Genomic DNA, 19,486 nt, shown 5'->3' on the forward strand with positions numbered 1-19,486 from the left:
GGACGTTCCCGCCGAGCGCGGCGATCGCGTCGATTTTATGCTAGCTAACACACACACTACCTCACACACGACTCAGCAACCGCCTCCCGTCCTCACGGAACGGAGGCGCTCCCTCGTCGACGCATCGGTGTCTGCGGCGCGGGCACGGGAGCGAGTGCCGAGCAGAAGGTCGAGCACCCAGCCGCCTCCGGAGTGCTCCGCGTTTGCGATGGCGGATAGAGTGGTGCTGTACACAAAGGAGAAGCCGGTCAACGCGACGGCCTGGTGCCGGACCGGCACGAAGCTGAAGTTGACGACGTTGAACGGAATGAATAAAAGCCACGTCGCCTTCAGCGTCACCCAATACTCACGCTTTGCCTTCTCCAGCGTCCGTGTCAACGTTCGGCCGAGGACGACGCCCGTCCACGTGTAGAAGAGCGGCAAATACACGAAAGGGTTCATGATGAGCTGCGTGAAACACATCTTCGGCACGAGCGTGCGAAGGCCACCAGATTGCGGCAAGATCGACTCGAGCCTCTGGAATATGTGGTGCATGCAAGGGCCGTTCCAGATACCGCCTAGCGAGGTGAACGCGAGGCCGCGCCGCAAATCGTAAGAACCGCGTCCCTCGAGGTGCTGCGCAGTCGCATCGCCTGTCGCTGCGAGCAAAGTCCCTGTCGCCGCTTTGACTGCTATCGGACGGCGCGCCAGCAGCCGCTCGTACTTGGCCAGCATCCAGCGACCTCGACCTTGGCCGATCCGACTCCTCTCTCGTCGGCCCCGGCCGATCCGACTCCTCTCTTCGGCCGACAACGCTCGGTCCAAAAAGAATTTTACAAGCTCCCTCGCACAACACTGGGCACGGGACTGGCACGCACTGGCACTCCAAAAAGAATTTTACAAACTCCCTCGCACAACACTGGGCACGGGACTTGCGCGCACTTTGGCACTCCAAAAAGAATTTTACAAACTCCCTCGCACAACACTGGGCACGGGACTTGCGCGCACTTTGGCACTCCAAAAAGAATTTTACAAACTCCCTCGCACAACACTGGGCACGGGACTGGCGCGCACTGGCACTCCAAAAAGAATTTTACAAACTCCCTCGCACAACACTGGGCACGGGACTGGCGCGCACTGGCACTCCAAAAAGAATTTTACAAACTCCCTCGCACAACACTGGGCACGGGACTGGCGCGCACTGGCACTCCAAAAAGAATTTTACAAACGCCCTCGCACAACACTGGGCACGGGACTGGCGCGCATTGGCACTAACACAGGTATTGGAATTTCAACCAACACGAGTCACTGGACACCAGACGCTATAAGCGCGCGCAGGCAGGTTGCCAGCCGAGGTGTACACATATATAACTGCTTGGCGCTTGGCGCTGCCTCCGTGGCCCATCTAGGTGTGCTTGAGGGGTAATGGGGGGTCCTTCGCGCTCGAGAGGCCAGCGGTGAAGAACGTTGCTGGCCTCGTCGTACGCGAAAGCTTGGAGAGCTGCTCTGCGGAGAGCTGCGTGGACTGGGTTGAGTCGGAGGAGAAGGAGTAACAGGTAATGTCGGTGCCGGGCGAGACGAGCCCCTCGGAGGGGACGGAGCCAGGCGACACGAGCCCCTCGGCGGCTGCGCCGTCACTGCCGACCAGCCCAATCTCGGTCACGCCTGTTTGGGCGCGGCAATCATTCCGTCATCAAATGCGCTCATTCTGTCATCAAATGCCTCGCCGACGAGGGGAGCGGACCGAGAGAGGTTGTGTGGTGTGAGTGTGACTGTGCATGTGTCGAGAGAGAGTGGGGGGGGGGGGGGGAGGGGAGCACCACAACAGAAGCCAGTCGAGGAGAAGCCGCCCTCGAAGCCGCGAGTGAGGCTTGCCTCCGATGAGGAACAGCTCTCGGCCGTGGCGCCGGGACCGGCGGCGGCGGCGGCTGCGGCGGCAGCCACGCTCGGCCATCCCAGCTGCAGCTGCGGCTGCAGCGTTTCGGAGCACGCGCTGAGGCGAGCAAAGGCGCTGAGGCGGGCAAAGGCGCTGCCTGAAGCAATCAGGACCGCCAAAGCGCCGGTGTGGGACACATCCTGTAACTCCAGCCCGCCGATCTCGGAAAGCATTCCGTCGCGGATCTTGTCTTTAATGAAAGAAAACGTGCCGCCCGAGCTGCGCATCGACAAGATAACGGAGCCCCTTGATATCTCCTGGAACTCGATCGAGGCCTCGCCGCGGAGGTTGAACTTCGAGTTGAGCTGGCGGACGAGCCTCTCGCCCTCAGGAATGCTGATCACGAAGTCGTCGCGCTCGTGCAAGACAATGTTGAATGTGGTGGAGAGCTCGTGCACCTCGATGTCATCGTCCAAGACGGGCAGGCCGATGTGGCAGAGCTTGCTCTGCAGGTAGGAGACAAATCCCTCCTTTGTGTCGATGTCGGAAGCGCGCGCGAAGATCTCGAACGAAAAGCGCGCGGCTGGGGGCGGCGGGGGTGACGGCCGGATGTGAAGCTGCGGTTTCCCGCCGTCCTCCTCGACCAGCTTCTCTCGCCGTGCCTTTGGCGCGTAGCTCTCGAGCGCTGCACACCCGTGAGCGTGCGCTGCCTCGACGTCCACGTCGCCCTCGTCAGACAGCAGGGCGCTGTAGAAGCCTGTCGAGTAGTTGATTGCGGCCTGGTCACTGATTCGGCCGCGCACCGAGACGACATACCTCAGGGTCGGAATTCGATCGAGGAACTCCTTTCCGAGGAGGTGCCCGGTGCACGCGTTCAGCACGACGCACTCGAGCGACGGACACTGTCGGAACAAGTTTGCCAGCCCGTCAGGCGGGATGATCCGCTCGCCCACCTCGTCGCCAGGGTCTGGGTCTAGCACGAGCCCCGCCTCCATCTTCTCGAGCGTCTCGCGGCAGAGGACACCCGCAGCGTCGCCCTGCCCTGGCAGCAGCGTCACCGGCGTGGTCGGCGGCGGATCCGCAAGGCACGCTCGGATCGCTTCAACGCACGCTCGCTCAAGCGCTCGCTCCGAGAGGCCGTGATCTCTACATCGCCTCTCCACGAGCTCTCTTACCTTCAGGTCGAGGCTGCCGTGACAGGAGAAGTGCACGACAGCGCAGTTGGCGAGCCGGGGACTCGTGATGATGATGCGCTTGAGCGTCGCTTTCGTCATCGCGTGAAGGGTACCCTCGTCGCCGGCGAGTAGGAGAGCCTCCTTTATCGCTGACTCCTCACGATCGATCTCTAGCGCCCTCCCGCCCGCAGAAGATGCGACGAAGAAGACGCGCGCCGAAGAGAGGTTCCTCGGCTCCGCCTTGGCTGCCGCCTCCGCCGCCAGTCGCTCCGCCTCCGCCTTGGCTGCTGCCTCCGCCGCCAGTCGCTCCGCCTCCGCCTTGGCTGCTGCCTCCGCCGCCAGTCGCTCCGCCTCCGCCTTTGCTGCCTCCGCCGCCAGTCGCTCCGCCTCTGCCTTCGCCGCCTCCGCCACCGCTGCGGCCTCCTCCTCCTGCCGCACCCGCTCCGCCTCGACTGCCACCGAATCGACGCGGGCCGAAGAGTTCCTCGTCGAATCGATGCTGCTTCCGAAGCTGCTTTCTCCTACGTCGAAACTGCCACTGCCACTACTGCCGCCGCCGTCGCTGCCGCCGCTGCCGCCGCCGCCGCCGCCGCCGCCGCCGCCGCCGCCGGCACTGCTGCCTCCGCCGCCGCCAACACCTCCGCCTTCCCGATCGTCTTCCTCCTCCGAACGCCGACGGCGGCTGAGGCGCCCGAGCTGGATCACCTTACGCGCCACCACCATGTGGCGCCGGAGGAGCTGCCACCGCTTCGCTCCGCCACCGCCACCCCCACAGCCTCCGCCGCTGCCGTCGCTGTGCCGCGAGTCCTCCGTGTCGCTGTGCCGCGAGTCCTCGAGACCTCGGGGTGTGCCGGACAAGGCGTTCTGAATCGACATGAATCGATATTCCTCGATGTTCCAAACGCCGTCCCGCGAGGTCTCGATTGATATGCTTTCGGCCGGGTTTGCGAGGATTGGCGTTACGCCAGCTACGACGTGTTTTCTGACGGCCAACCGTCAGTGCACGGAGTTGCCCCTTCTTTGGCTGCCCCGTCTTGCTAGTAGTTCCCGGGTCTTCGTTCGTCGCTGACGGCGAGATGAGATAGCGAAGTCTCTCTCTCTCTCTCTCGAAGCCTGAGGGAGTTATCTCGTACTGCCGAGATTCCTTCGGCGAATAAAAAATCTTTTTCTCGTGGGGGGGGGGGGTACATGCACCTGTGTTCGTGCGAACCAGGTTCCGAGTCATGGCAACGGGCCAGCGCAAAATCGCGAAGCCGCTACCGCCTGTCTCTCCGTTGTGTCCATGCGGTGCTCTCAATACGCTGCACCATACCGCCTTCCCGCCCTCATGTTGGCGTACTCAGCACGTAGGCTCGAGCTGATCGCCCTCTTCGAGAACCGCGAGTACCCCTCCCACCGATATAGGACGTGCCAATGTGGCAGTGCGCGAGAATGTCTGGGCACGGGACTCCTCCCCATCCCTCAGGTGTGTATTTTCTTTGGAGACGAGGGAGAACGTGCACAACGTAAAGCCATCTCAGCATCGTTTTAAATTCTCTTTTCCTCTACTTTGACAACAAACTCCCTCTACTTTTTTGCTTGCAGCAAGCAGCTGTCCTGACAGCTGCGGCCCCCTCCCTCAGTAGGTGCGGCTGGAGAGTCTGTCTACTGTCTGTCTGGAGACTCCTGAGGCGCTGGCTGTGCGACGGCAGCTTGAGCATCCAGTACGAACCGACCGACCGAGTCCAGCGAGGTCGGCCGCCTTGGTTTGTTCTGCCACGACGTCACGGCCTGGGGGAATGGAAGATTGTCGGAAGGGATAGAAGTTGTGGGGAAAGTAACGAGAAGTCGGGGGGCACTTCTCATTCTCATAAGCACCAAATGAGGCGCGGATCGCATCCAACAGAAGCTTTTGGACCGGCCCAAAACCGCAACGGGCCGGTAAGCTTCGACGCCGCCCCCCGCGCGGCCGCGGCCCTCACGCAGCCCAGGAATCGTCGCAATGGAGAGCACGGCGGGGACAGAGACAGGCGCGCGTGCCGGCGAACACCTTGCCGTGCTCTCGCCAATGGCGGCGATGCAGAACCACGACGACAATGCAGAGGCGCGCGCTGACAATGAGGCCGCGCTGAGGACTCCACCCCAGCAACCTCGCAAGCTCGGCGGATTCGACAGCTCACAGACCCCGACAACACCCGAAATCAAGCGCCGCCTCGGCACTGGACTCCCACTTCCGTCTGCAAAGAAAAAGCTGGGGTTCGGTCTGGGCGCCAGCGACGCGCCCAATCTGCAGCAAACTATTCTCGCCACGGCGATCCCGCGTGGCGCGGCGGCGATGCCGATGCCGATGAGCGCGCACTTCTCGACCTCTGAATTCCACAAGCAGGTGAGCCGGCGACCTGCAACAGGCTGCCCACTCTCGTGCCTGAAGCCGCGCGCGCCCCCCCCCCCCTCAGATGATAAAGCATCGGCTGAAGCAGTTCACGCCAATCAGGCCTCGGATATCGTCTCACAGCAGCGCCGCACTGGCGCATGCGAAGCAGATGAAGCGAGCTCAGCGGCAGCAGGAGCGGCAAGAAGCCGAGCGGCAGGAGGCACCGCTCGCTCCCCAGCCGCCACCTGCAGCTCGGCCTGCAGCCAGCGACAGGAAAGCCCGGCGTTCCTCCAAAGCGGGCTGCAATGACGAGGTATACCGCGCCATTCAGGTCTACGCAGCTCTCGCCCGTCGTGCCCCTCTCTGCGCTCCTTCCCACGCGAACCACCTCCCTTGTGCAGGGGATTGACGCGCAAGAGGTCGAGACGCTCCTGGACGCGGACATCGACGAGCTGCTGTCTCTCGTCAACTGAACTATCAGCCGACTGGTCTGCTTAATCTTGTGCACACGTTTACTGCCTGAGATGCGTATATGGGGATTGAGAGAGTGGGAGAAAACCCAAAAATAAATTATGTATCCGCGTCGTCTCCACGCGCGCTGGGCACGTGTGCGGCACACGGAGAGCGGGGACGGCCCCGGGGGTGGGACGTGTGTGGATCTCACGCACGAGCCGTTGCACACGCGCAGCCGGACGTCACGCGGTCCCCGCTACTCCTACTGGGCGAGCCTAAGCGACTCTGACCCAGGGGATAACCCGACGGTTGTGCGATCATTGTCGTGACAGCGCGCCGACCTCATTGAGTGGACCCTCCCGTCTGCGCCGACCTCTGCTCTAAGCAAGTGCTGCATCCCCGCAAACTCGGCCAGCAGCGTCGGCGATCGCCCGCTCTGGCCTTCTGGCGGCGCCCCCCAGACGCCTCCCCCCCACGGCGTCACCAAAACTCCGCCCGCGTTGAACTTGAGCCCGGCAAAACCGGCCCATGCCCACGAGATCGCGCCTGCGGGCGAGGCAGCCGACGCCTCCAGCGCCGTGGCGAGGCGTGAAGCGGCGCGGTCCGCCGGAGTCAGCTTGCGGAGGGTGTGTCCCGCGCAAGCGTCCTCGCAGAGGAGTGCTGGCTGCTTGATGAGCCACTCGAGCGACCGCTCCTCTGCGCGCTCGTCGTACTGCGGCGGGTCGGTGTACTCTGCGCCGCCCAAGCCGAGCGGCAGCCGCAAAATGAAGCAGTCTGTAAAGCTGGCGCACACTCCGTCGGCGCAGCCCGCCCCGGCACCGAGCGCGGACCGGCTGAAGAGGATCCGCGACGGCGAGAGCGCGCGCCAGTGCGCCATGCTCGCCAGCTCGCCGGTGGCCTGTGGCGGCGGTGAGTCTGGCTCGTCAGGGGGTGCGGCTGGAGCCCCGCCAGCGGGGCGAGCTGGCGCCGCCTGCGCCACGCCTCCCCGTAAGAGCAGCACCTGGCCGGCGCGGCCGCGGTACGGGCCCGAGCCCTCGACGCGCCGGGAGAGCTCGTCGGCGGGCGGGAGGACGGGCTTTGACCAGCGGGCGAGCACGTCGGCGGCGACGACGAGCTTCGCCACCGCGCCCTCGCCCCGGAGCTCCCACGCTTCTGCCGCCGCGTGCAGCGACATCGTCAGCGACTGACCGCAGAGGTGCAGCGCCACGCCGCCGCCGCTCGCCGCCGCCGCCCAGCGGCCATGCCCCTTTGGGCTGACCAGGAAGCCGTGCGACATGAAGTGCACCTGCATCCCTCCGGCGCGCCGAGGGTGAGGGGAGAGAGGCGACGCCGAGGGAGGGGCGAGGCGGACAGCGGAGCGGTGGGAGGGGCGGCCGCCGCCGCGCCGCGTGTGGCTGCGCCGCCGCTCGCGTCTACGCCGCTCTCCTTTTCCACACGGAGCGACCCGCCGCCCGCCGTCCCGGTGATGGTCCACGGGCCAGTGCCCAGCAGCGAGGCGGCGGTGGCGTCGCCCCCTGCGGTGGGCAGCTCCCTAGGCAGCTCCCCGGCCGCAGGGCCGCCCTTCCCGCCGGGCGGTGGGCGGAGGTGAAGGCGCGCGAATCCGGCGAGCGAGCCGGGGCTGCGCGGCGTCGGCCAGCCGCCGGGCGCCGCCTCGAGGGCGGCACTTGCGTTGTTGAAGAGGGCGGTGAGCACGTGCGCGCGGTCGTGGCCGCACGCGGGTGGCAGATCGAGGTCGCGGGGCGGGTGGCGCGCCATGTAGTGCCGCTTATCGAGCGACCACTCGCCGACCTGCAGCTCCATCGGGAGGCCCTCGCGCGAGTACTCGATGCCGTAGGTGTAGTGGAAGATGTAGTAGGGCATGCGGTGCGGTGTGCCGCTCCGGCCGGGGACGAGCGGCCCCTCTGGCACGACAGGCGTCGGCGTGGGGAGTGGCCACGCGAGCTGGCGGTTGTGGTTGCCGATGGAGCCGCCCTCGAATTGGAGCGCGTCGAGCACGAGGTGCTTGACGCCTGGTCAAGGCGGGGCCACCCGTCAAGCCAGCAGTCAAGCCAGCAGTCAAGCCAGCAGTCTGGCTGTCCGGCACGAGGCGCTCGGTGCGTGCCGCAGCGCGCGGGCGGGATCGGCGCGCCGGTCGCGGGAGGGGCTTGCGAGGGGAGTCGGAGGGAAGGAGGCGCGGCGGCGGCGGCGGCGGCGGCGGCGGCGGCGGCGGCGGCGGCGGCGGCGGCGGCGGCGGCGGCGGCGGCGGCGGCGCGCACCGAGAGATGCCGCGGCGATGGCGTAGCCCCACATCTCGCGCACCTAATTAATAGTTAATTAGTTAATTGGGCCTAATTAACTATTAAGTAGCCCCACATCTCGCGCACCCAGCCGAGGGCCTGCACGGCCTGGTGGTCGGCCATGATCTTCTCGGTGAACTGGAGCCACGGCCGTGCGATGCGGCGCAGCTGCTCCTTGTGGATGAGCAGCGGCGACGGGCCGACCGGGTCCGTCTTGCCGCCCAGCCCGGGCGAGATGCGGTCGACGACACCCGCCTGGCCGGAGGCGAGCATGTAGCCGAAGTGGAATGCGGCCGGCACCGTCTCCGACGCGAGGTTGGGCATCGGCCGCAGCATCACGTGGTCCGTCTCGGCGATGAAGATGTACTCCTCGGCGATCCTGTCCAGGTGGCCGCCCTCCACAAACTGCACGATCGACGACGGCCGGTTGATGACAGGATAGCCGCCCCGCCGCTCGTTGACGACCACGGTGGGCATCTCGTTTGCAAAGGCGTCGGGCCGGTCCTTGACGCCCGTCAGCAGCCGCGTGAAGCCGCCCATCTCGCCGCATGGGTCCCGAGCGCGCTGCAGCTGCCAGTGGTGCCGCATGACACGCGACTGCCAGAGCTGGTACGGACCGGACGACGCCGTCAGCAGCGTGTGGTACGGACGCCGCTGCTTGCCGCAACCTGTGCGCGCGTCCACCGGCACTGGCAGCGTGCCGCCGTTGCATGCGTAGCAGCTCGTGGCAGCTGCGTCGGGCGCAGCGATCGGAAGCTCGACTGGCGAGTCCGGGCGGTCGCGCACGGCCCGACCCATCCGCGGCTCAGGGAGCACTTTCCGTGCCGGCGTCGCCTCTGGAAGACTCGCCGGATTGGGCTGAGGGGCTGCGGTTTGGTTGGCCAGCGATGGCAGCCGCTGCCTTCGGCGCGTGAGCAGCTCAGACGCATCTGCTCGCGCAGCGTCGGAGTGGTAGATGTGGCCAAAGAGCGCGGGAACGGCGAGCACGGTGGTCAGGAAGACAAGAGCGACAGCTGCGGTGAGTTTGACCAGACGTTGAGATGGGCGACGAGCAGCTGAGCTGCTGTCCCGATCCGCCATCGTGACGGACTTGCTTTGTATCGAGAAAAAGACAAAATTGTCGCTGGCACTGCGCGGCTCTCATTGACACCACGCGGAACGTATCTCCATCGCTTCGGTGAAGAGGGTGAACCGCGCCATCCTTGATCGCCGTGCAAAGCTCGCTTCCGAGCTCTCACGCCGCGCGTATAGGGCCCTTAGTTAGGGCTTAGGGAGGGAGGGGCCTAGAGAACACAACCCCCTCTCCCTTCTCTCCCAGTAAGCTAAAAGTACGTAACAAGAACACAACGCACTCTCTCACATGACAAAGCGATCCCACGACCCAGCGATTGTGGGGACTACATGATCCGTACGTGTGTTAGAGTTGTTTGGTTGGATTGATTGCTAAAAATCTCTCTCTGAATGAAGGGTGGAGGGGCCCATCCGCAGAGCTACATGTAGGCGGCGTGGGCGCCCCCCACTGGGGCCGAGGGTAAGAGGACGTCTGCCGCTTGCTTGTTCTTGACGTCGTTGACCCAGTTGGCACGCTCAGGGGAGTTGATTGATTGAGCCACAGTTGATACGCGTATTGCGCGCCTGCTTGTTGATGTTTTTCGGCGTCGCCCGCCACCGCCGCCATGGAGATCTGCTGCGTGTGGTGGACGACAAAGGAGGAGGCGCTCGCCGACGCCGCCCCATACACCGTCCGGTCCGTGGTGGTGTGCCAGAAATTTCGCGCAACGCGTCAATTGCGGCGGTTCGCCCGCTGGGGGACCTCGTGCCAGTGCCAATGGCGGAGGCGATCCCCGTTCCCGAGGCGGGCACGTCTTCGATTGCCCCCGCGGCGGAGCCGTCCCCTCCCGTCAAGGCGCAGCCGGTCGTGGTGGCTGAGGCCGTGGTCGTGCCGCCACCACTCCAGGTGCCAGTGGCGCGGCCGGTCGCGACACCTGTGCCAGCGATGCAGCCAGTGGCGGCGGCGCAGCGGGTGGTCATGATGCCAGTGCTGGCTGGTTCCGGCATCGGAAACGGCGAGTGGCACCATGACATCTACGACTGCCGCAATCACGTCGGCTGCAAGAAGCCTTTGACGTGCGTTATCTCCCATGCTTGCTGCTTCCCATGCCTGCTGCCCGACCTCTTGGAGCAGGCGGGCGTCGCTCCTCCGGGTGGTTACTTTATGACCTGCATGAGCGTCGCCGGCGTCTGGGACTGGCTCGTAAGCTTCATCCCCTTTGTCGGATTTGCTCTGGCTGCGCCTGCATTCTTCAGATCCAAGGCGCTCTTCGACTCCCGCCGAGCCATCATAGACAGGTATGGCATCACCACTGAGCCAGACTTTTGGGACACGTGCTGCCTCATTTACTCGGGCTTCCCGTTAATTCCTTGGCTGTGCATCGTGCCTTGCAGCTCGTGCCAGATGACGCACGAGCTGATGGTGAACGAGGGGCTCGAGTACACGGACGCGTGCGCCTGCTGGACCGCCAAGCGCGTCACCCCGATCGCCACCGCCGCCGTATCGGCTTGAGGTGTGAAGATGCAAAGGCGAGGTGAGCTGGTTGTTGATCTTACAGCTCACTCGATTCAACACGAATTCAACATTCATGCCCCATGCCGGGGGCGCGGGGGGGAGGCGCACCGGCAGGAGAGTGTTGTAGCTCTTACGAACATTGTCGCAGGTGGACTGCTGATTTTTGTGCCGCTTCTAGCTCAAAATAGCAAGCCTGTATGGCCACCCTTAAGCGCGGCCTTTAAGCGCTTCAAAACACCGCCCGCGTGCGTGTCACCACACAGGGTGTGGAACCAATCATAATCACCACACGTCTCACGTGCTACCCGGCTTGCGAGTAGGGAGGAGGAGGCTGCGCTGCACAAGCACGGGCGGGAGGGGCTTCTCCTGCGGAGTCGTGCGTGCGCAGGGCTCCTCTTTGCTTTCTTCTACTCCCTACTATCATCTCGTTCCCGTCCTACCAGAGGAAGGTTACTTCCCCCAGGATTGGTCTTCTCTGCCTGCGGGAACACCCTCGGGCGGCCGCATGGCTCGGTAGAGCCGAGACCCCGTGTTGAGGCGGCGCTCCTGTGGGCGGCTGTGGAATCGGCAGATTCGACCTCAGATCTCCAGTATTCTCATCCCAGTGGATGGACGTCCGTACGTCCCTTTTCTGTTCCTCTCGCCGTCCGCCAGCGAGACGCTCTGTCGCTGGCGGCCGCAGTTTTCTGTGACCCACCCACCTCTCCCTTGTTTTTGTCTGGGGAGGGGCTTCTCCTGCGGAGTCGTGCGTGCGCAGGGCTCCTCTTTGCTTTCTTCTACTCCCTACTATCATCTCGTTCCCGTCCTACCAGAGAAGTGCGTGGGGTAGCGTGGACTCCGTGTATAGCTGGCGTACACGGCTCTTATGCCGTGTACCCCACCCCACAACGCACAACGACAAGCGCAAGGCAACACAGCCTATAAGCAGAGTGCCGAGTCATTGCGACGGCGTAAACTGATCGTGGATCACGAGCTGCTAACGCATCACTCTATAGACCAATAGACGTTCGTGGCCTGTTCGTGGCTCGTGGGACATCAGTTGGTCTGTTGGTGTAAGTGTTAGGCTGTTAGCGCAGCTGCCTCGCATGCATGCCCGTCCACCCCCCCCCCCCCCGAGACCGTACTGGAGTCGTAAAGTTTGACTCGCTCGGTCCTAGGCTCTGCCACTCTCTCCGGGTGAACGCGTTAGGCAGACGCACGTCTGACACGACCAACGGTGCTCGCGGTGTCGGCATGTGTGCACGTGTAAGAGTGCGCGTGCTCCCGGGGGGGCCGCCCCGTTACTCTGCCACAGACCAACCCAACAGAGCCGGGCGCCGCATCCTGATTGGTCTGATTCGGTTGGGCAAAAGTAAAAAGCCAAACCGATAAACGTAAACGACGCGAGATTCGAGCGCCAAAAGCAAAACTGTGTGTGGAGTGTGTGGTGCTGTGTGGGTGTCAGTGTGTGTGCGCGCGCGGTCCGCGGAGAGCCTCGGAGAGTCTACCGCAGTGCCGTCGGCTCTTTCCTAGACTCTTTTGTCTTCGTCTTTGAGAGTTCGGTGTGAGCGTAGCCACGGTAGCCGAAAGCGAAACGCCCTCTATCTGTAGAGGAAAAACGCCACGCGACACAAAACAAAATCCCGTGCGTTGGCCATCAGTTCAGGAAGGCCTCTCCGCACTCCGGCTCCGCGAGCGCGTCCTCCGCCGTCAGGAGCGCGTCCCGGGCAGCCTCCCTCGCCGTCCCCCGTCTCAGGACACGGACGGCGCCGCCTTGGATCTCGAGCGCCTCGACCGGGCCGCACATCACCCACCTGCTGCAGCCCGTGTCGCACCGCCACACGGCCCCGCCGCACGCGCCGTTGACGCGCGTCTGCGGCGTGTGCCCCACGACGAGGCGGGAGGCGCCCAGTCCTCGCAGCGTGTCGCGCAGCGCCTCGCAGTCGCTCGCGGCCGGCTCCTCCCCGCCCGGCGCCGAGAAGGTGCGGTCCCACACGGGGCTGTCCCGGCCGCCGAGGAGCAGCGGCGGCGGACCCGCCGGCCGCTCGCCGAGCAGCCAGGCGCGCGTCTCGGCGTTGAGCCTCGCGAGGCTCCCGAGCGTGGCGCCGCGCGGCAGCGAGGCGTGCGCAAACACGCTGTCGCCGACCACGGCGACGACCGGGAAGTCGTCGGCGAGGCGGGCGGCGAGCGCCCCGCCCGGCCGGAACGCGGCACACCGGTCGTCCCCAAACTGAGCGTGCCCGGCCGGGTGCACGTAAGTGGCCGCCTTGCCCAGCGCGTTCAACACCTCGTGGTTGCCGAGCAGGGTCACGACGCGCCCGCCCGCAGAGCGCGCCTCGAGGCGTAAGCGCTCAAGCAGCCCCCACAGCGCAAACTCCTCGCCGCCGCGGTCTAGCACGTCGCCGAGCTGCACGAGGGTCGCGTCGCCGCCAGACCAATGCAAGTCTGCGTCAATCAGGCCGGCTGCGGTGAGCGCGGTGACGGCGGCGGCGGCGTCGCCGTGGAGGTCGCCGAGGGCAACCACGCGGCCTGGAGGGGCTGGCGCCACGAGCACGAGCGCTAGCGTGGTTAAGAGGGCGAGCATGGAGTGCTGTTCGGCGCTGCACGATGGCGTACGCCAGTAGGGAGGGCAAGGTCCCCTTCGGAACGCGATGGAGCAACAGTAGTGTGTTTTTCTTGCTTGGGCGGCACTCATCGGGGTAGGTAGGGTAGGTCTGGGCCCTCCCGTCGGGGTTTTCCCTCTTCCACGCTGGAGTTTTCACAGCAGAAAAAGAATTTTTTCCGCGCAAATCACGATGTCAACCCTCCCCAAGTGGGTGATCTGATTGATGCTTGTATGGCCTTGAGAGTGGCCTGCCATGTCACAAGAAGGACTGTGGTTGCAGGAGAGTACCACCAACCATCACTCTAGTTGGTATAGTACCCCACCTTCACCCATCCTATGATTTCTTTTTTAGTTTCCCATAAGTAAGGTAGGTAGGTAAAAGGAGCCTTAAGCAGGTCGTGTGAAGAGCACAGATGATGTAGTGAGTGAGTGGTCCCGGGCCCTGCGGGGAACTAAGTCGGCGCAAGTTAGTCTGTGAGCTGGACGAGGGCTAGTGGTGCGCCGAGGCGGGTCAAGCGTGGTGAAGTGCTCCCGGGAGTCGTGGTCGGAGGCCGGGAGCGGGCGGGACACTACGCGCACTAACTTAGTGCGCGTAAGTGAGTGCCTCCGGCCGGCCGCGAGGGGAGTGGTCCGGCGGGCCGCTCGTAGTGCCCTTCGTTCGCCGGGCGGCGGACGGAGGCGGGCTCGGCTACTACGCGCACTAACTTAGTGCGCGTAGTGAGTGGGCCGCCGGCGACTCGGCGGCGAGCGGGCTAGTGGGAGAGTGCCTCCCCCTCCCACCACCCCGCGCACTACTCAGTAAGATAGTGCGCGTACGGGTACCCTGGTAGTGAGTGGGCACGCCGGCACGATGGCGTAGCCTGCACGGAGATGCACGATGGCGTAGCCTGTAGGGAGGGCAAGGTCCCCCTCGGAACGCGAACGGTAGACGCCGCCTCGCCAAGCGGCGAGGGCATGAGGCTCCTCATCTACGGCGACAGCCTCACAGCCGGCTACCACAGCAACGGTCTTCGCTTTTCGCCCTGGGCGCCCGCCCTCCGTGCCCTCCTCGGCGTCGAGGCGGTCGACGCCGTCGGCCACTCGGGATGGACGAGCTCGGAGATGCGCGCGGCGATGGACGAGGAGGCGGCAGACGTCTGCGGCCTCAAAAAACCGGGCATGCGCCTTGCGATGCGGACGCAAGGGCCGTTCGACGCCGTCGTCATCCTGGCCGGGACCAACGACCTCGCCAGCGAGGGAAGCCCGGAGCGGATCAGCGGCAGCATCCAGTTGCTGCACGCTGCTGCACGCGCGGAGGGCGCCCGCACCGTCGCGATGGCCATCCCCGAGAGCCTCGCGGCGCGGCACGTGCCGGCACTCGCGGCAACCCGCGCCGTGGCAAACGAGCGGCTTGCGGCGTGGGCGAGGTCGCAGGGCGAGTCGGTGCTCTGGGTCGACACGGGCGCCTTGCTGCCCTACTCCGAGCCCTCGGCCGAGGGAGGCCACCTCTGGGAGCCGGACGGGCTGCACCTGTCGCAGGCGGGCTACGCGGCGCTGGCGGAGCGGCTGGCGCCGAAGCTGGCTCCGTGGCTGCTGCTAGCGCCGGCTCGCGAGTCGGCGGGGTCGCTGCCTCCGCCCTCGGCGCCGCCCTCGCCACCCAGAGGCGGGGAAGGGCGCGAGGCGGAGAACGACGTGAGGGCGGCGGAGCGGGCGGGAGTGGCCGTGGCAGAGATGCTCGGCGGGAGCGGCGCCCTGGACGAGGAGGAGCTCCGCAGGGCGCTCGAGGCGGTGCGGCTCGGCGGCGGCGCTGCCGTCGCCGCCTTTGCGCGCAGCTTTGGCCCGCGCCGGCTGGTGCGCCGGCTGGCGGCAGGCCTGTCCGAGTCGGACCTGAGCGAGGCGTGCGACCAGCTCCTCGCGGCGTGCCTCGCCGGCGAGGGCGACTCGGACGGCGGCGGAGCCTTCGCAGGCCTCGCCGGCGGCGCGGTCGTCGGCGAGGCCGTGCATCGCGAGGAGATGTACCCGGACCCTAACCCTAACCCTAACCCTAACCCCAACCCTAGGCGAGGACGTGCATCGCGAGGAGATGTACCCGGACGCCGTCGTGCGCCTGCAGCGACCGCTCGCGCCACGGGGCACGCCGCTCGCGGGCGGCGGCGGCGGCGGCGGCGGCGGTGGCGGCGGCGGCATGTTGCACCTTCGGCTGCACCTGCCCCTCCCAGGGTCCGCCGCCACCTTCGACGCGTCGCGCTGCGCCGTCTCGCTGCAACCGGTAGCGGACGGCGGCGGAGCTAACCCACCGGCCGAGGAGCTCGCGGCCGAGGCGACCGAGGCGCTCGCGGCCGAGGCTGCGGCCGAGGCGACGGCGACGGTGTCGCTGCGCACGCTGAGCCGGCGCGCGGCTTTTGGCGCCGAGATCGAGTGCAAAGTGTGGCCCGCGTCTGTGCTGCTCGCCCGCTGGCTGTGGCAGCACCCGTGGCTCGTGCGCGGCCGCTCCGTGCTCGAGCTCGGCGCCGGAGTCGGGCTCGCCGGCCTCGGGGCGGCGAAGTGCGGCGCGGCGCGGGTGGCCCTCACCGACATCAACCGAAAGGCGCTGCAGCAGGCCCGCGAGAACGCGCGACTCAACGGCATCGAGTGCGTCTGCGCAGAACACCTCGATTGGGCGGCGCCGCCGATCCTCCGGGCGGAGGGGGCGATGGAGGGGGCGGCGGGCGGCTGCGAGGCGGCGCTGCAGCAGCACGAGGTGCTGCTCGCGGCAGACATCGTCAATGGTGACGGGCTCAGCGAGCAGGTCGAGCGGATGGTGCGGCTCCACCTCGCGCCGAGAGGCCTCTTTCTTATGGTGGCGCCGCGCCCCTTCCACCGCCACCGTGTGGACGAGCTGCGCGGGCTGCTGCTCGCCTCGGACACGCTGCAGACGGCGATCGCCCCCGTCCCCGAGTGGCTGTCCGCCGGCATCGAGGAGGCGGCCGACATCAAGCACGAGCTCTACGTCGTCCAGAGACGCACGCCGTGCGAGATGGAACGTTTCAAGCGACCAAGTCGGAATGAGGAGACGACCTCTTTGTGATGAGTACTGCATCGTGCATGGGTTTGGAGCACTTGGAGGTTTTTGTTACGGGGTGTGCACCCTGAGTTGCACAGGGGTTTTGCGCCAGGCCGAGTCCTGCTCGGCTCCACGCTGCTCCAGCGAGAGTAGACCCCGCGCAGTGACCAGTGAGGTCATCAACAGAGTAGAAGGATCTGACCTCGGGACCGATGTGACCAAACGAAAGCGCTGGTAGCGCGATTTCACCCTCTTTCACCACACCTCACACCCATGGTCTCACAGTGTGTGCCGACAGTCGCCGAGCAGTGTCCGCTCACACAAGCCGCAGCAACACGAACTGCGACTGAGGGCCAGAACATGAAAGGGCGAGCCCATGCCCCATCGCTGTGAGTGTGACAGCTGAGAGCTGTGGCAGCCGCACAGTAGGCTGTGCCATCTGTGTAGAGCCTAGAGAGCGTGTGAGCAGCAGAGGAGCTGCTCTCCCCAGGCTTCAGGCGCAAAGAGCTGCATGCGCCATGCCACCGAAGGCGCTGGGTCGTCGTCTGTCGAGGAGTTCCAGTTCGCCGCGAGGGCGCGAGGGCGCGAGCGCGCAGGGTCGCGGCGCGCAGCGTGTAACTCTGTAAGAGTCTAGAGGCTCTTGGTAGACCGGGTAGAGAGCGCTGGTCGGATTCACTCGCCGCGGGGACACGACCCATAGTCATCGCGACAGGGAATTAAGTAAGTAGCAACGCGAACAACAGTCAGTCAGGCTCCGGGGCACAAGTCGGGCACAAGTCGGGCCACCACGGATGAAACCCCCACGGCATTAGGACGTACGCTCCTCAGTGGTCCTGCCACACGCCTCGACGGGGAGCCGCACATTAGCCCGGCCCGCATCGGGGTCCGCTCCCCACGTGTATGCGTCGCACGTCGCGACGGCGTTCGCGACGATCGGCGCCAACACACTCTCGCCGCCGCTCAGCCGGAAGGCGAGGCCAGCCAGCGCGACGGTGGCGGCCGCCGCGAGCGCCGCGTCGGCCGCGCGCCGCTCCACGGGCGCGCCGCCCGCGCCGAATCGCTCCTCCCAGCCCGTGGCGAGCGCGCGCAGCGCCTCTGCGCTGGTAGCCGCTTCCTGCGCCGATGCGCCGGGGGCCGCCTTCATCCAGAAGAGCGACTCGGCGTTCCTTCGCAAGCGGGCGGCAGCGGCGAGCTCGGCGGGCAGCCCGTCGAGGAGAGGGTCGCCTGCAGGGAGGCTCAGGGAAGGCTCAGGGAAGGACCCTAGAGCGGGCAGCCCGTCGGAGCAGCGGGTCGCCAAAGAAGTAGAGCTCACCCAGAGCCGGCAGCAGGCAGACCGCCGCAAGGCCGACGAGCGGCACCGCCACCGGCGCCGTGAACCCGAAGGCGCCGCCGCCGTAAGCGCCGGTGGCGGCGAGGAGAAGGGCTGCCGCCTGCTTGGTGGCGGCCGGCTGCAGCACGCCATGCGCGAGGAGCACGCCGTTCGAAGTGGCAACCAGCTCGAGCGCGAAGGCGAGCCGCCGCCACGAAGCGGACGCCTCGCCGCCGCCGGTACCGTCGCCCAGCCGAAACTCCCACGGGGCGGGCAGCGCGTGCGATCCGAGGGCGGAGTCGACGAGGATGCGCTCGAGCCGGCCTGTTGAGCATGAGTGCGCTCGTGCGGGTGGGACTACAGGACCGTGACGTGGATTCAGAGGGTCGCTCCAACGTGGCGCGTGTCCTCTTGCGCGGGGTGGAGCACGCGCGGACCTCCGCATCTAGAGTGGCAAACCAACGCTTCCCTCGACGCCCGCGCCGCCATGGACGGCGCGCAAACGGCGGTGAGCCAGCGTGAGCGGCGCCGCCGCCGCCAGACCCCACAGCGCTGACGTCGCGGCTCCCTCAGCAGAAGGCGGGAGCGGAGCCACGCCTTGCACGGCCGCGGCATGGGCGAGCAGCAGCCCGCAGGCGAGCTGCGATAGCGCCCACACTGAGGGCGCCCATCTGGAGGCGAGCTTGTCCTTGACCTGAGTGAGAGCGCAGTACACACTGAGGCTTGGGACACTCTCGTGCCCTGCGTCTCGCAGGGTTGTAGTAGTACGCCAGCCCGCAACGCTGTGGAGATGGCTCGGTCTACGGACTGCGGTCTCTACTGCACGGGTAGTTCTCGCCATCTGGGCTCCTGGCCTCCAAGTTGAAGGCGCGCGTCTCGTACTCGTCACTGCCGAGAGCCGCGACGCGTGCCTCCTGCAGCGACGTCTCCAGAGCCCGGACCGCGGTGGCGACGGACGGCCCGCACCGGGCGGCGCCACCGCTGCTGTCCACAAAGCGTGCGCAGCGGCTGCCCGATCGGCACTCGGCGGCTCGCCGATCGCGCGTGCTCGGGTCTCCGCGGAACCACCGCCCGCGGTCGGCGTCCCAAGTGTAGCCCTGTGCCTTCATGATGGCCGCCTGCCGCTCGTCTAGCTCCGGCGGGCCAGGCGCAGCCATCACCGCGCCGCCTCCTGCCCTGCGGCCGCTGCTGACGCCGCCGCTGCCGCCGCCACCAGAGCCAGAGCCGCCGCCGCCAGAGCCGCCGCCGCCAGAGCCGCCGCCGCCGCCGCCAGAGCCACCGCCGCCGCCACCGCCCGAGCGGGCTGCGTGTGCGCCGAATCTGATCGAGAGCAGCTCGAGCGGCTCTGAGCCGCCTGCCGGCGACGGCAGCGGCTCGCTCGCGACGGAGGCGCCCGCTGCAGAGGCCGCCTAAAGGGGCGCACCTGCCTAAAGGGGCGCCGCGCGCGGAGGCCTGGGCTCGAGGTCTGGGCGTATACGCTGCGTGCTCTCGCCACACGTCTCCTCCCTTGGTGGGCGTGGACTATGCTACCGAGAGCGCCACACGCCTCTCTCGGATGGAGGCACCTCTTCGAGCCTCCCGCGGCAACCAACCGCCCGCCCCGCAGCTGGCTCGGCGAGTAGCAGCGTCCCTCTCGAGCCGGAGAGGAGCGCCGCCGCCGCGCCCAGCAGTGGCTCGACGGCGGAGGGGTCGTAGAGCACCTCGGCGCCGAGGACGAGGTCCGCGCCGCCCAGAAGCTGCGCCGCCTCGGCCCAGTCGCAGCACGAGGCGGAGACGGCGCCGGGAGGAGCCTCCTCGCCGACGGCCGCTGTGGCGAGGCCACAAACCTCGGCTGTCGCCATCGCGCAGTGCAGCGCCAAAGGCTCGCGGTCGACTAGCGTCACGCGGCCCGCA

At 66.6% G+C, this 19,486-nt stretch overlaps 4 protein-coding genes across 4 annotated transcripts; 1 reads left to right on the plus strand and 3 right to left on the minus strand.

Annotated features, from left to right (window-relative positions):
- Positions 1-72: 72 nt before the first annotated feature.
- EMIHUDRAFT_79327 (hypothetical protein) lies at positions 73-714 on the minus strand (the record flags this gene model as incomplete). Its single annotated transcript, XM_005758531.1, has 1 exon — positions 73-714. The coding sequence occupies one exon, from the start codon at positions 712-714 to the stop codon at positions 73-75; it is 642 nt and encodes a 213-aa protein (XP_005758588.1).
- A 6,298-nt stretch (positions 715-7,012) lies between these two features.
- On the minus strand, positions 7,013-8,910 carry EMIHUDRAFT_68811 (hypothetical protein; the record flags this gene model as incomplete). Its single annotated transcript, XM_005758532.1, has 2 exons — positions 7,013-7,735; positions 8,173-8,910. 2 exons carry the CDS (start codon positions 8,908-8,910, stop codon positions 7,013-7,015), a joined length of 1,461 nt encoding a protein of 486 aa, XP_005758589.1.
- Positions 8,911-12,314: 3,404 nt separating this feature from the next.
- EMIHUDRAFT_107003 (hypothetical protein) lies at positions 12,315-13,241 on the minus strand (the record flags this gene model as incomplete). Its single annotated transcript, XM_005758533.1, has 1 exon — positions 12,315-13,241. The coding sequence occupies one exon, from the start codon at positions 13,239-13,241 to the stop codon at positions 12,315-12,317; it is 927 nt and encodes a 308-aa protein (XP_005758590.1).
- Positions 13,242-14,216: 975 nt separating this feature from the next.
- Positions 14,217-16,308, plus strand: EMIHUDRAFT_107004 (hypothetical protein; the record flags this gene model as incomplete). The annotated part of the gene is made up of 2 exons (XM_005758534.1): positions 14,217-15,239; positions 15,307-16,308. 2 exons carry the CDS (start codon positions 14,217-14,219, stop codon positions 16,306-16,308), a joined length of 2,025 nt encoding a protein of 674 aa, XP_005758591.1.
- Between the last annotated feature and the right edge of the window lie 3,178 nt (positions 16,309-19,486).

This window comes from Emiliania huxleyi (assembly GCF_000372725.1).
Source record: "Emiliania huxleyi CCMP1516 unplaced genomic scaffold EMIHUscaffold_86, whole genome shotgun sequence".
NCBI classification, from domain to species: domain Eukaryota; phylum Haptophyta; order Isochrysidales; family Noelaerhabdaceae; genus Emiliania; species Emiliania huxleyi.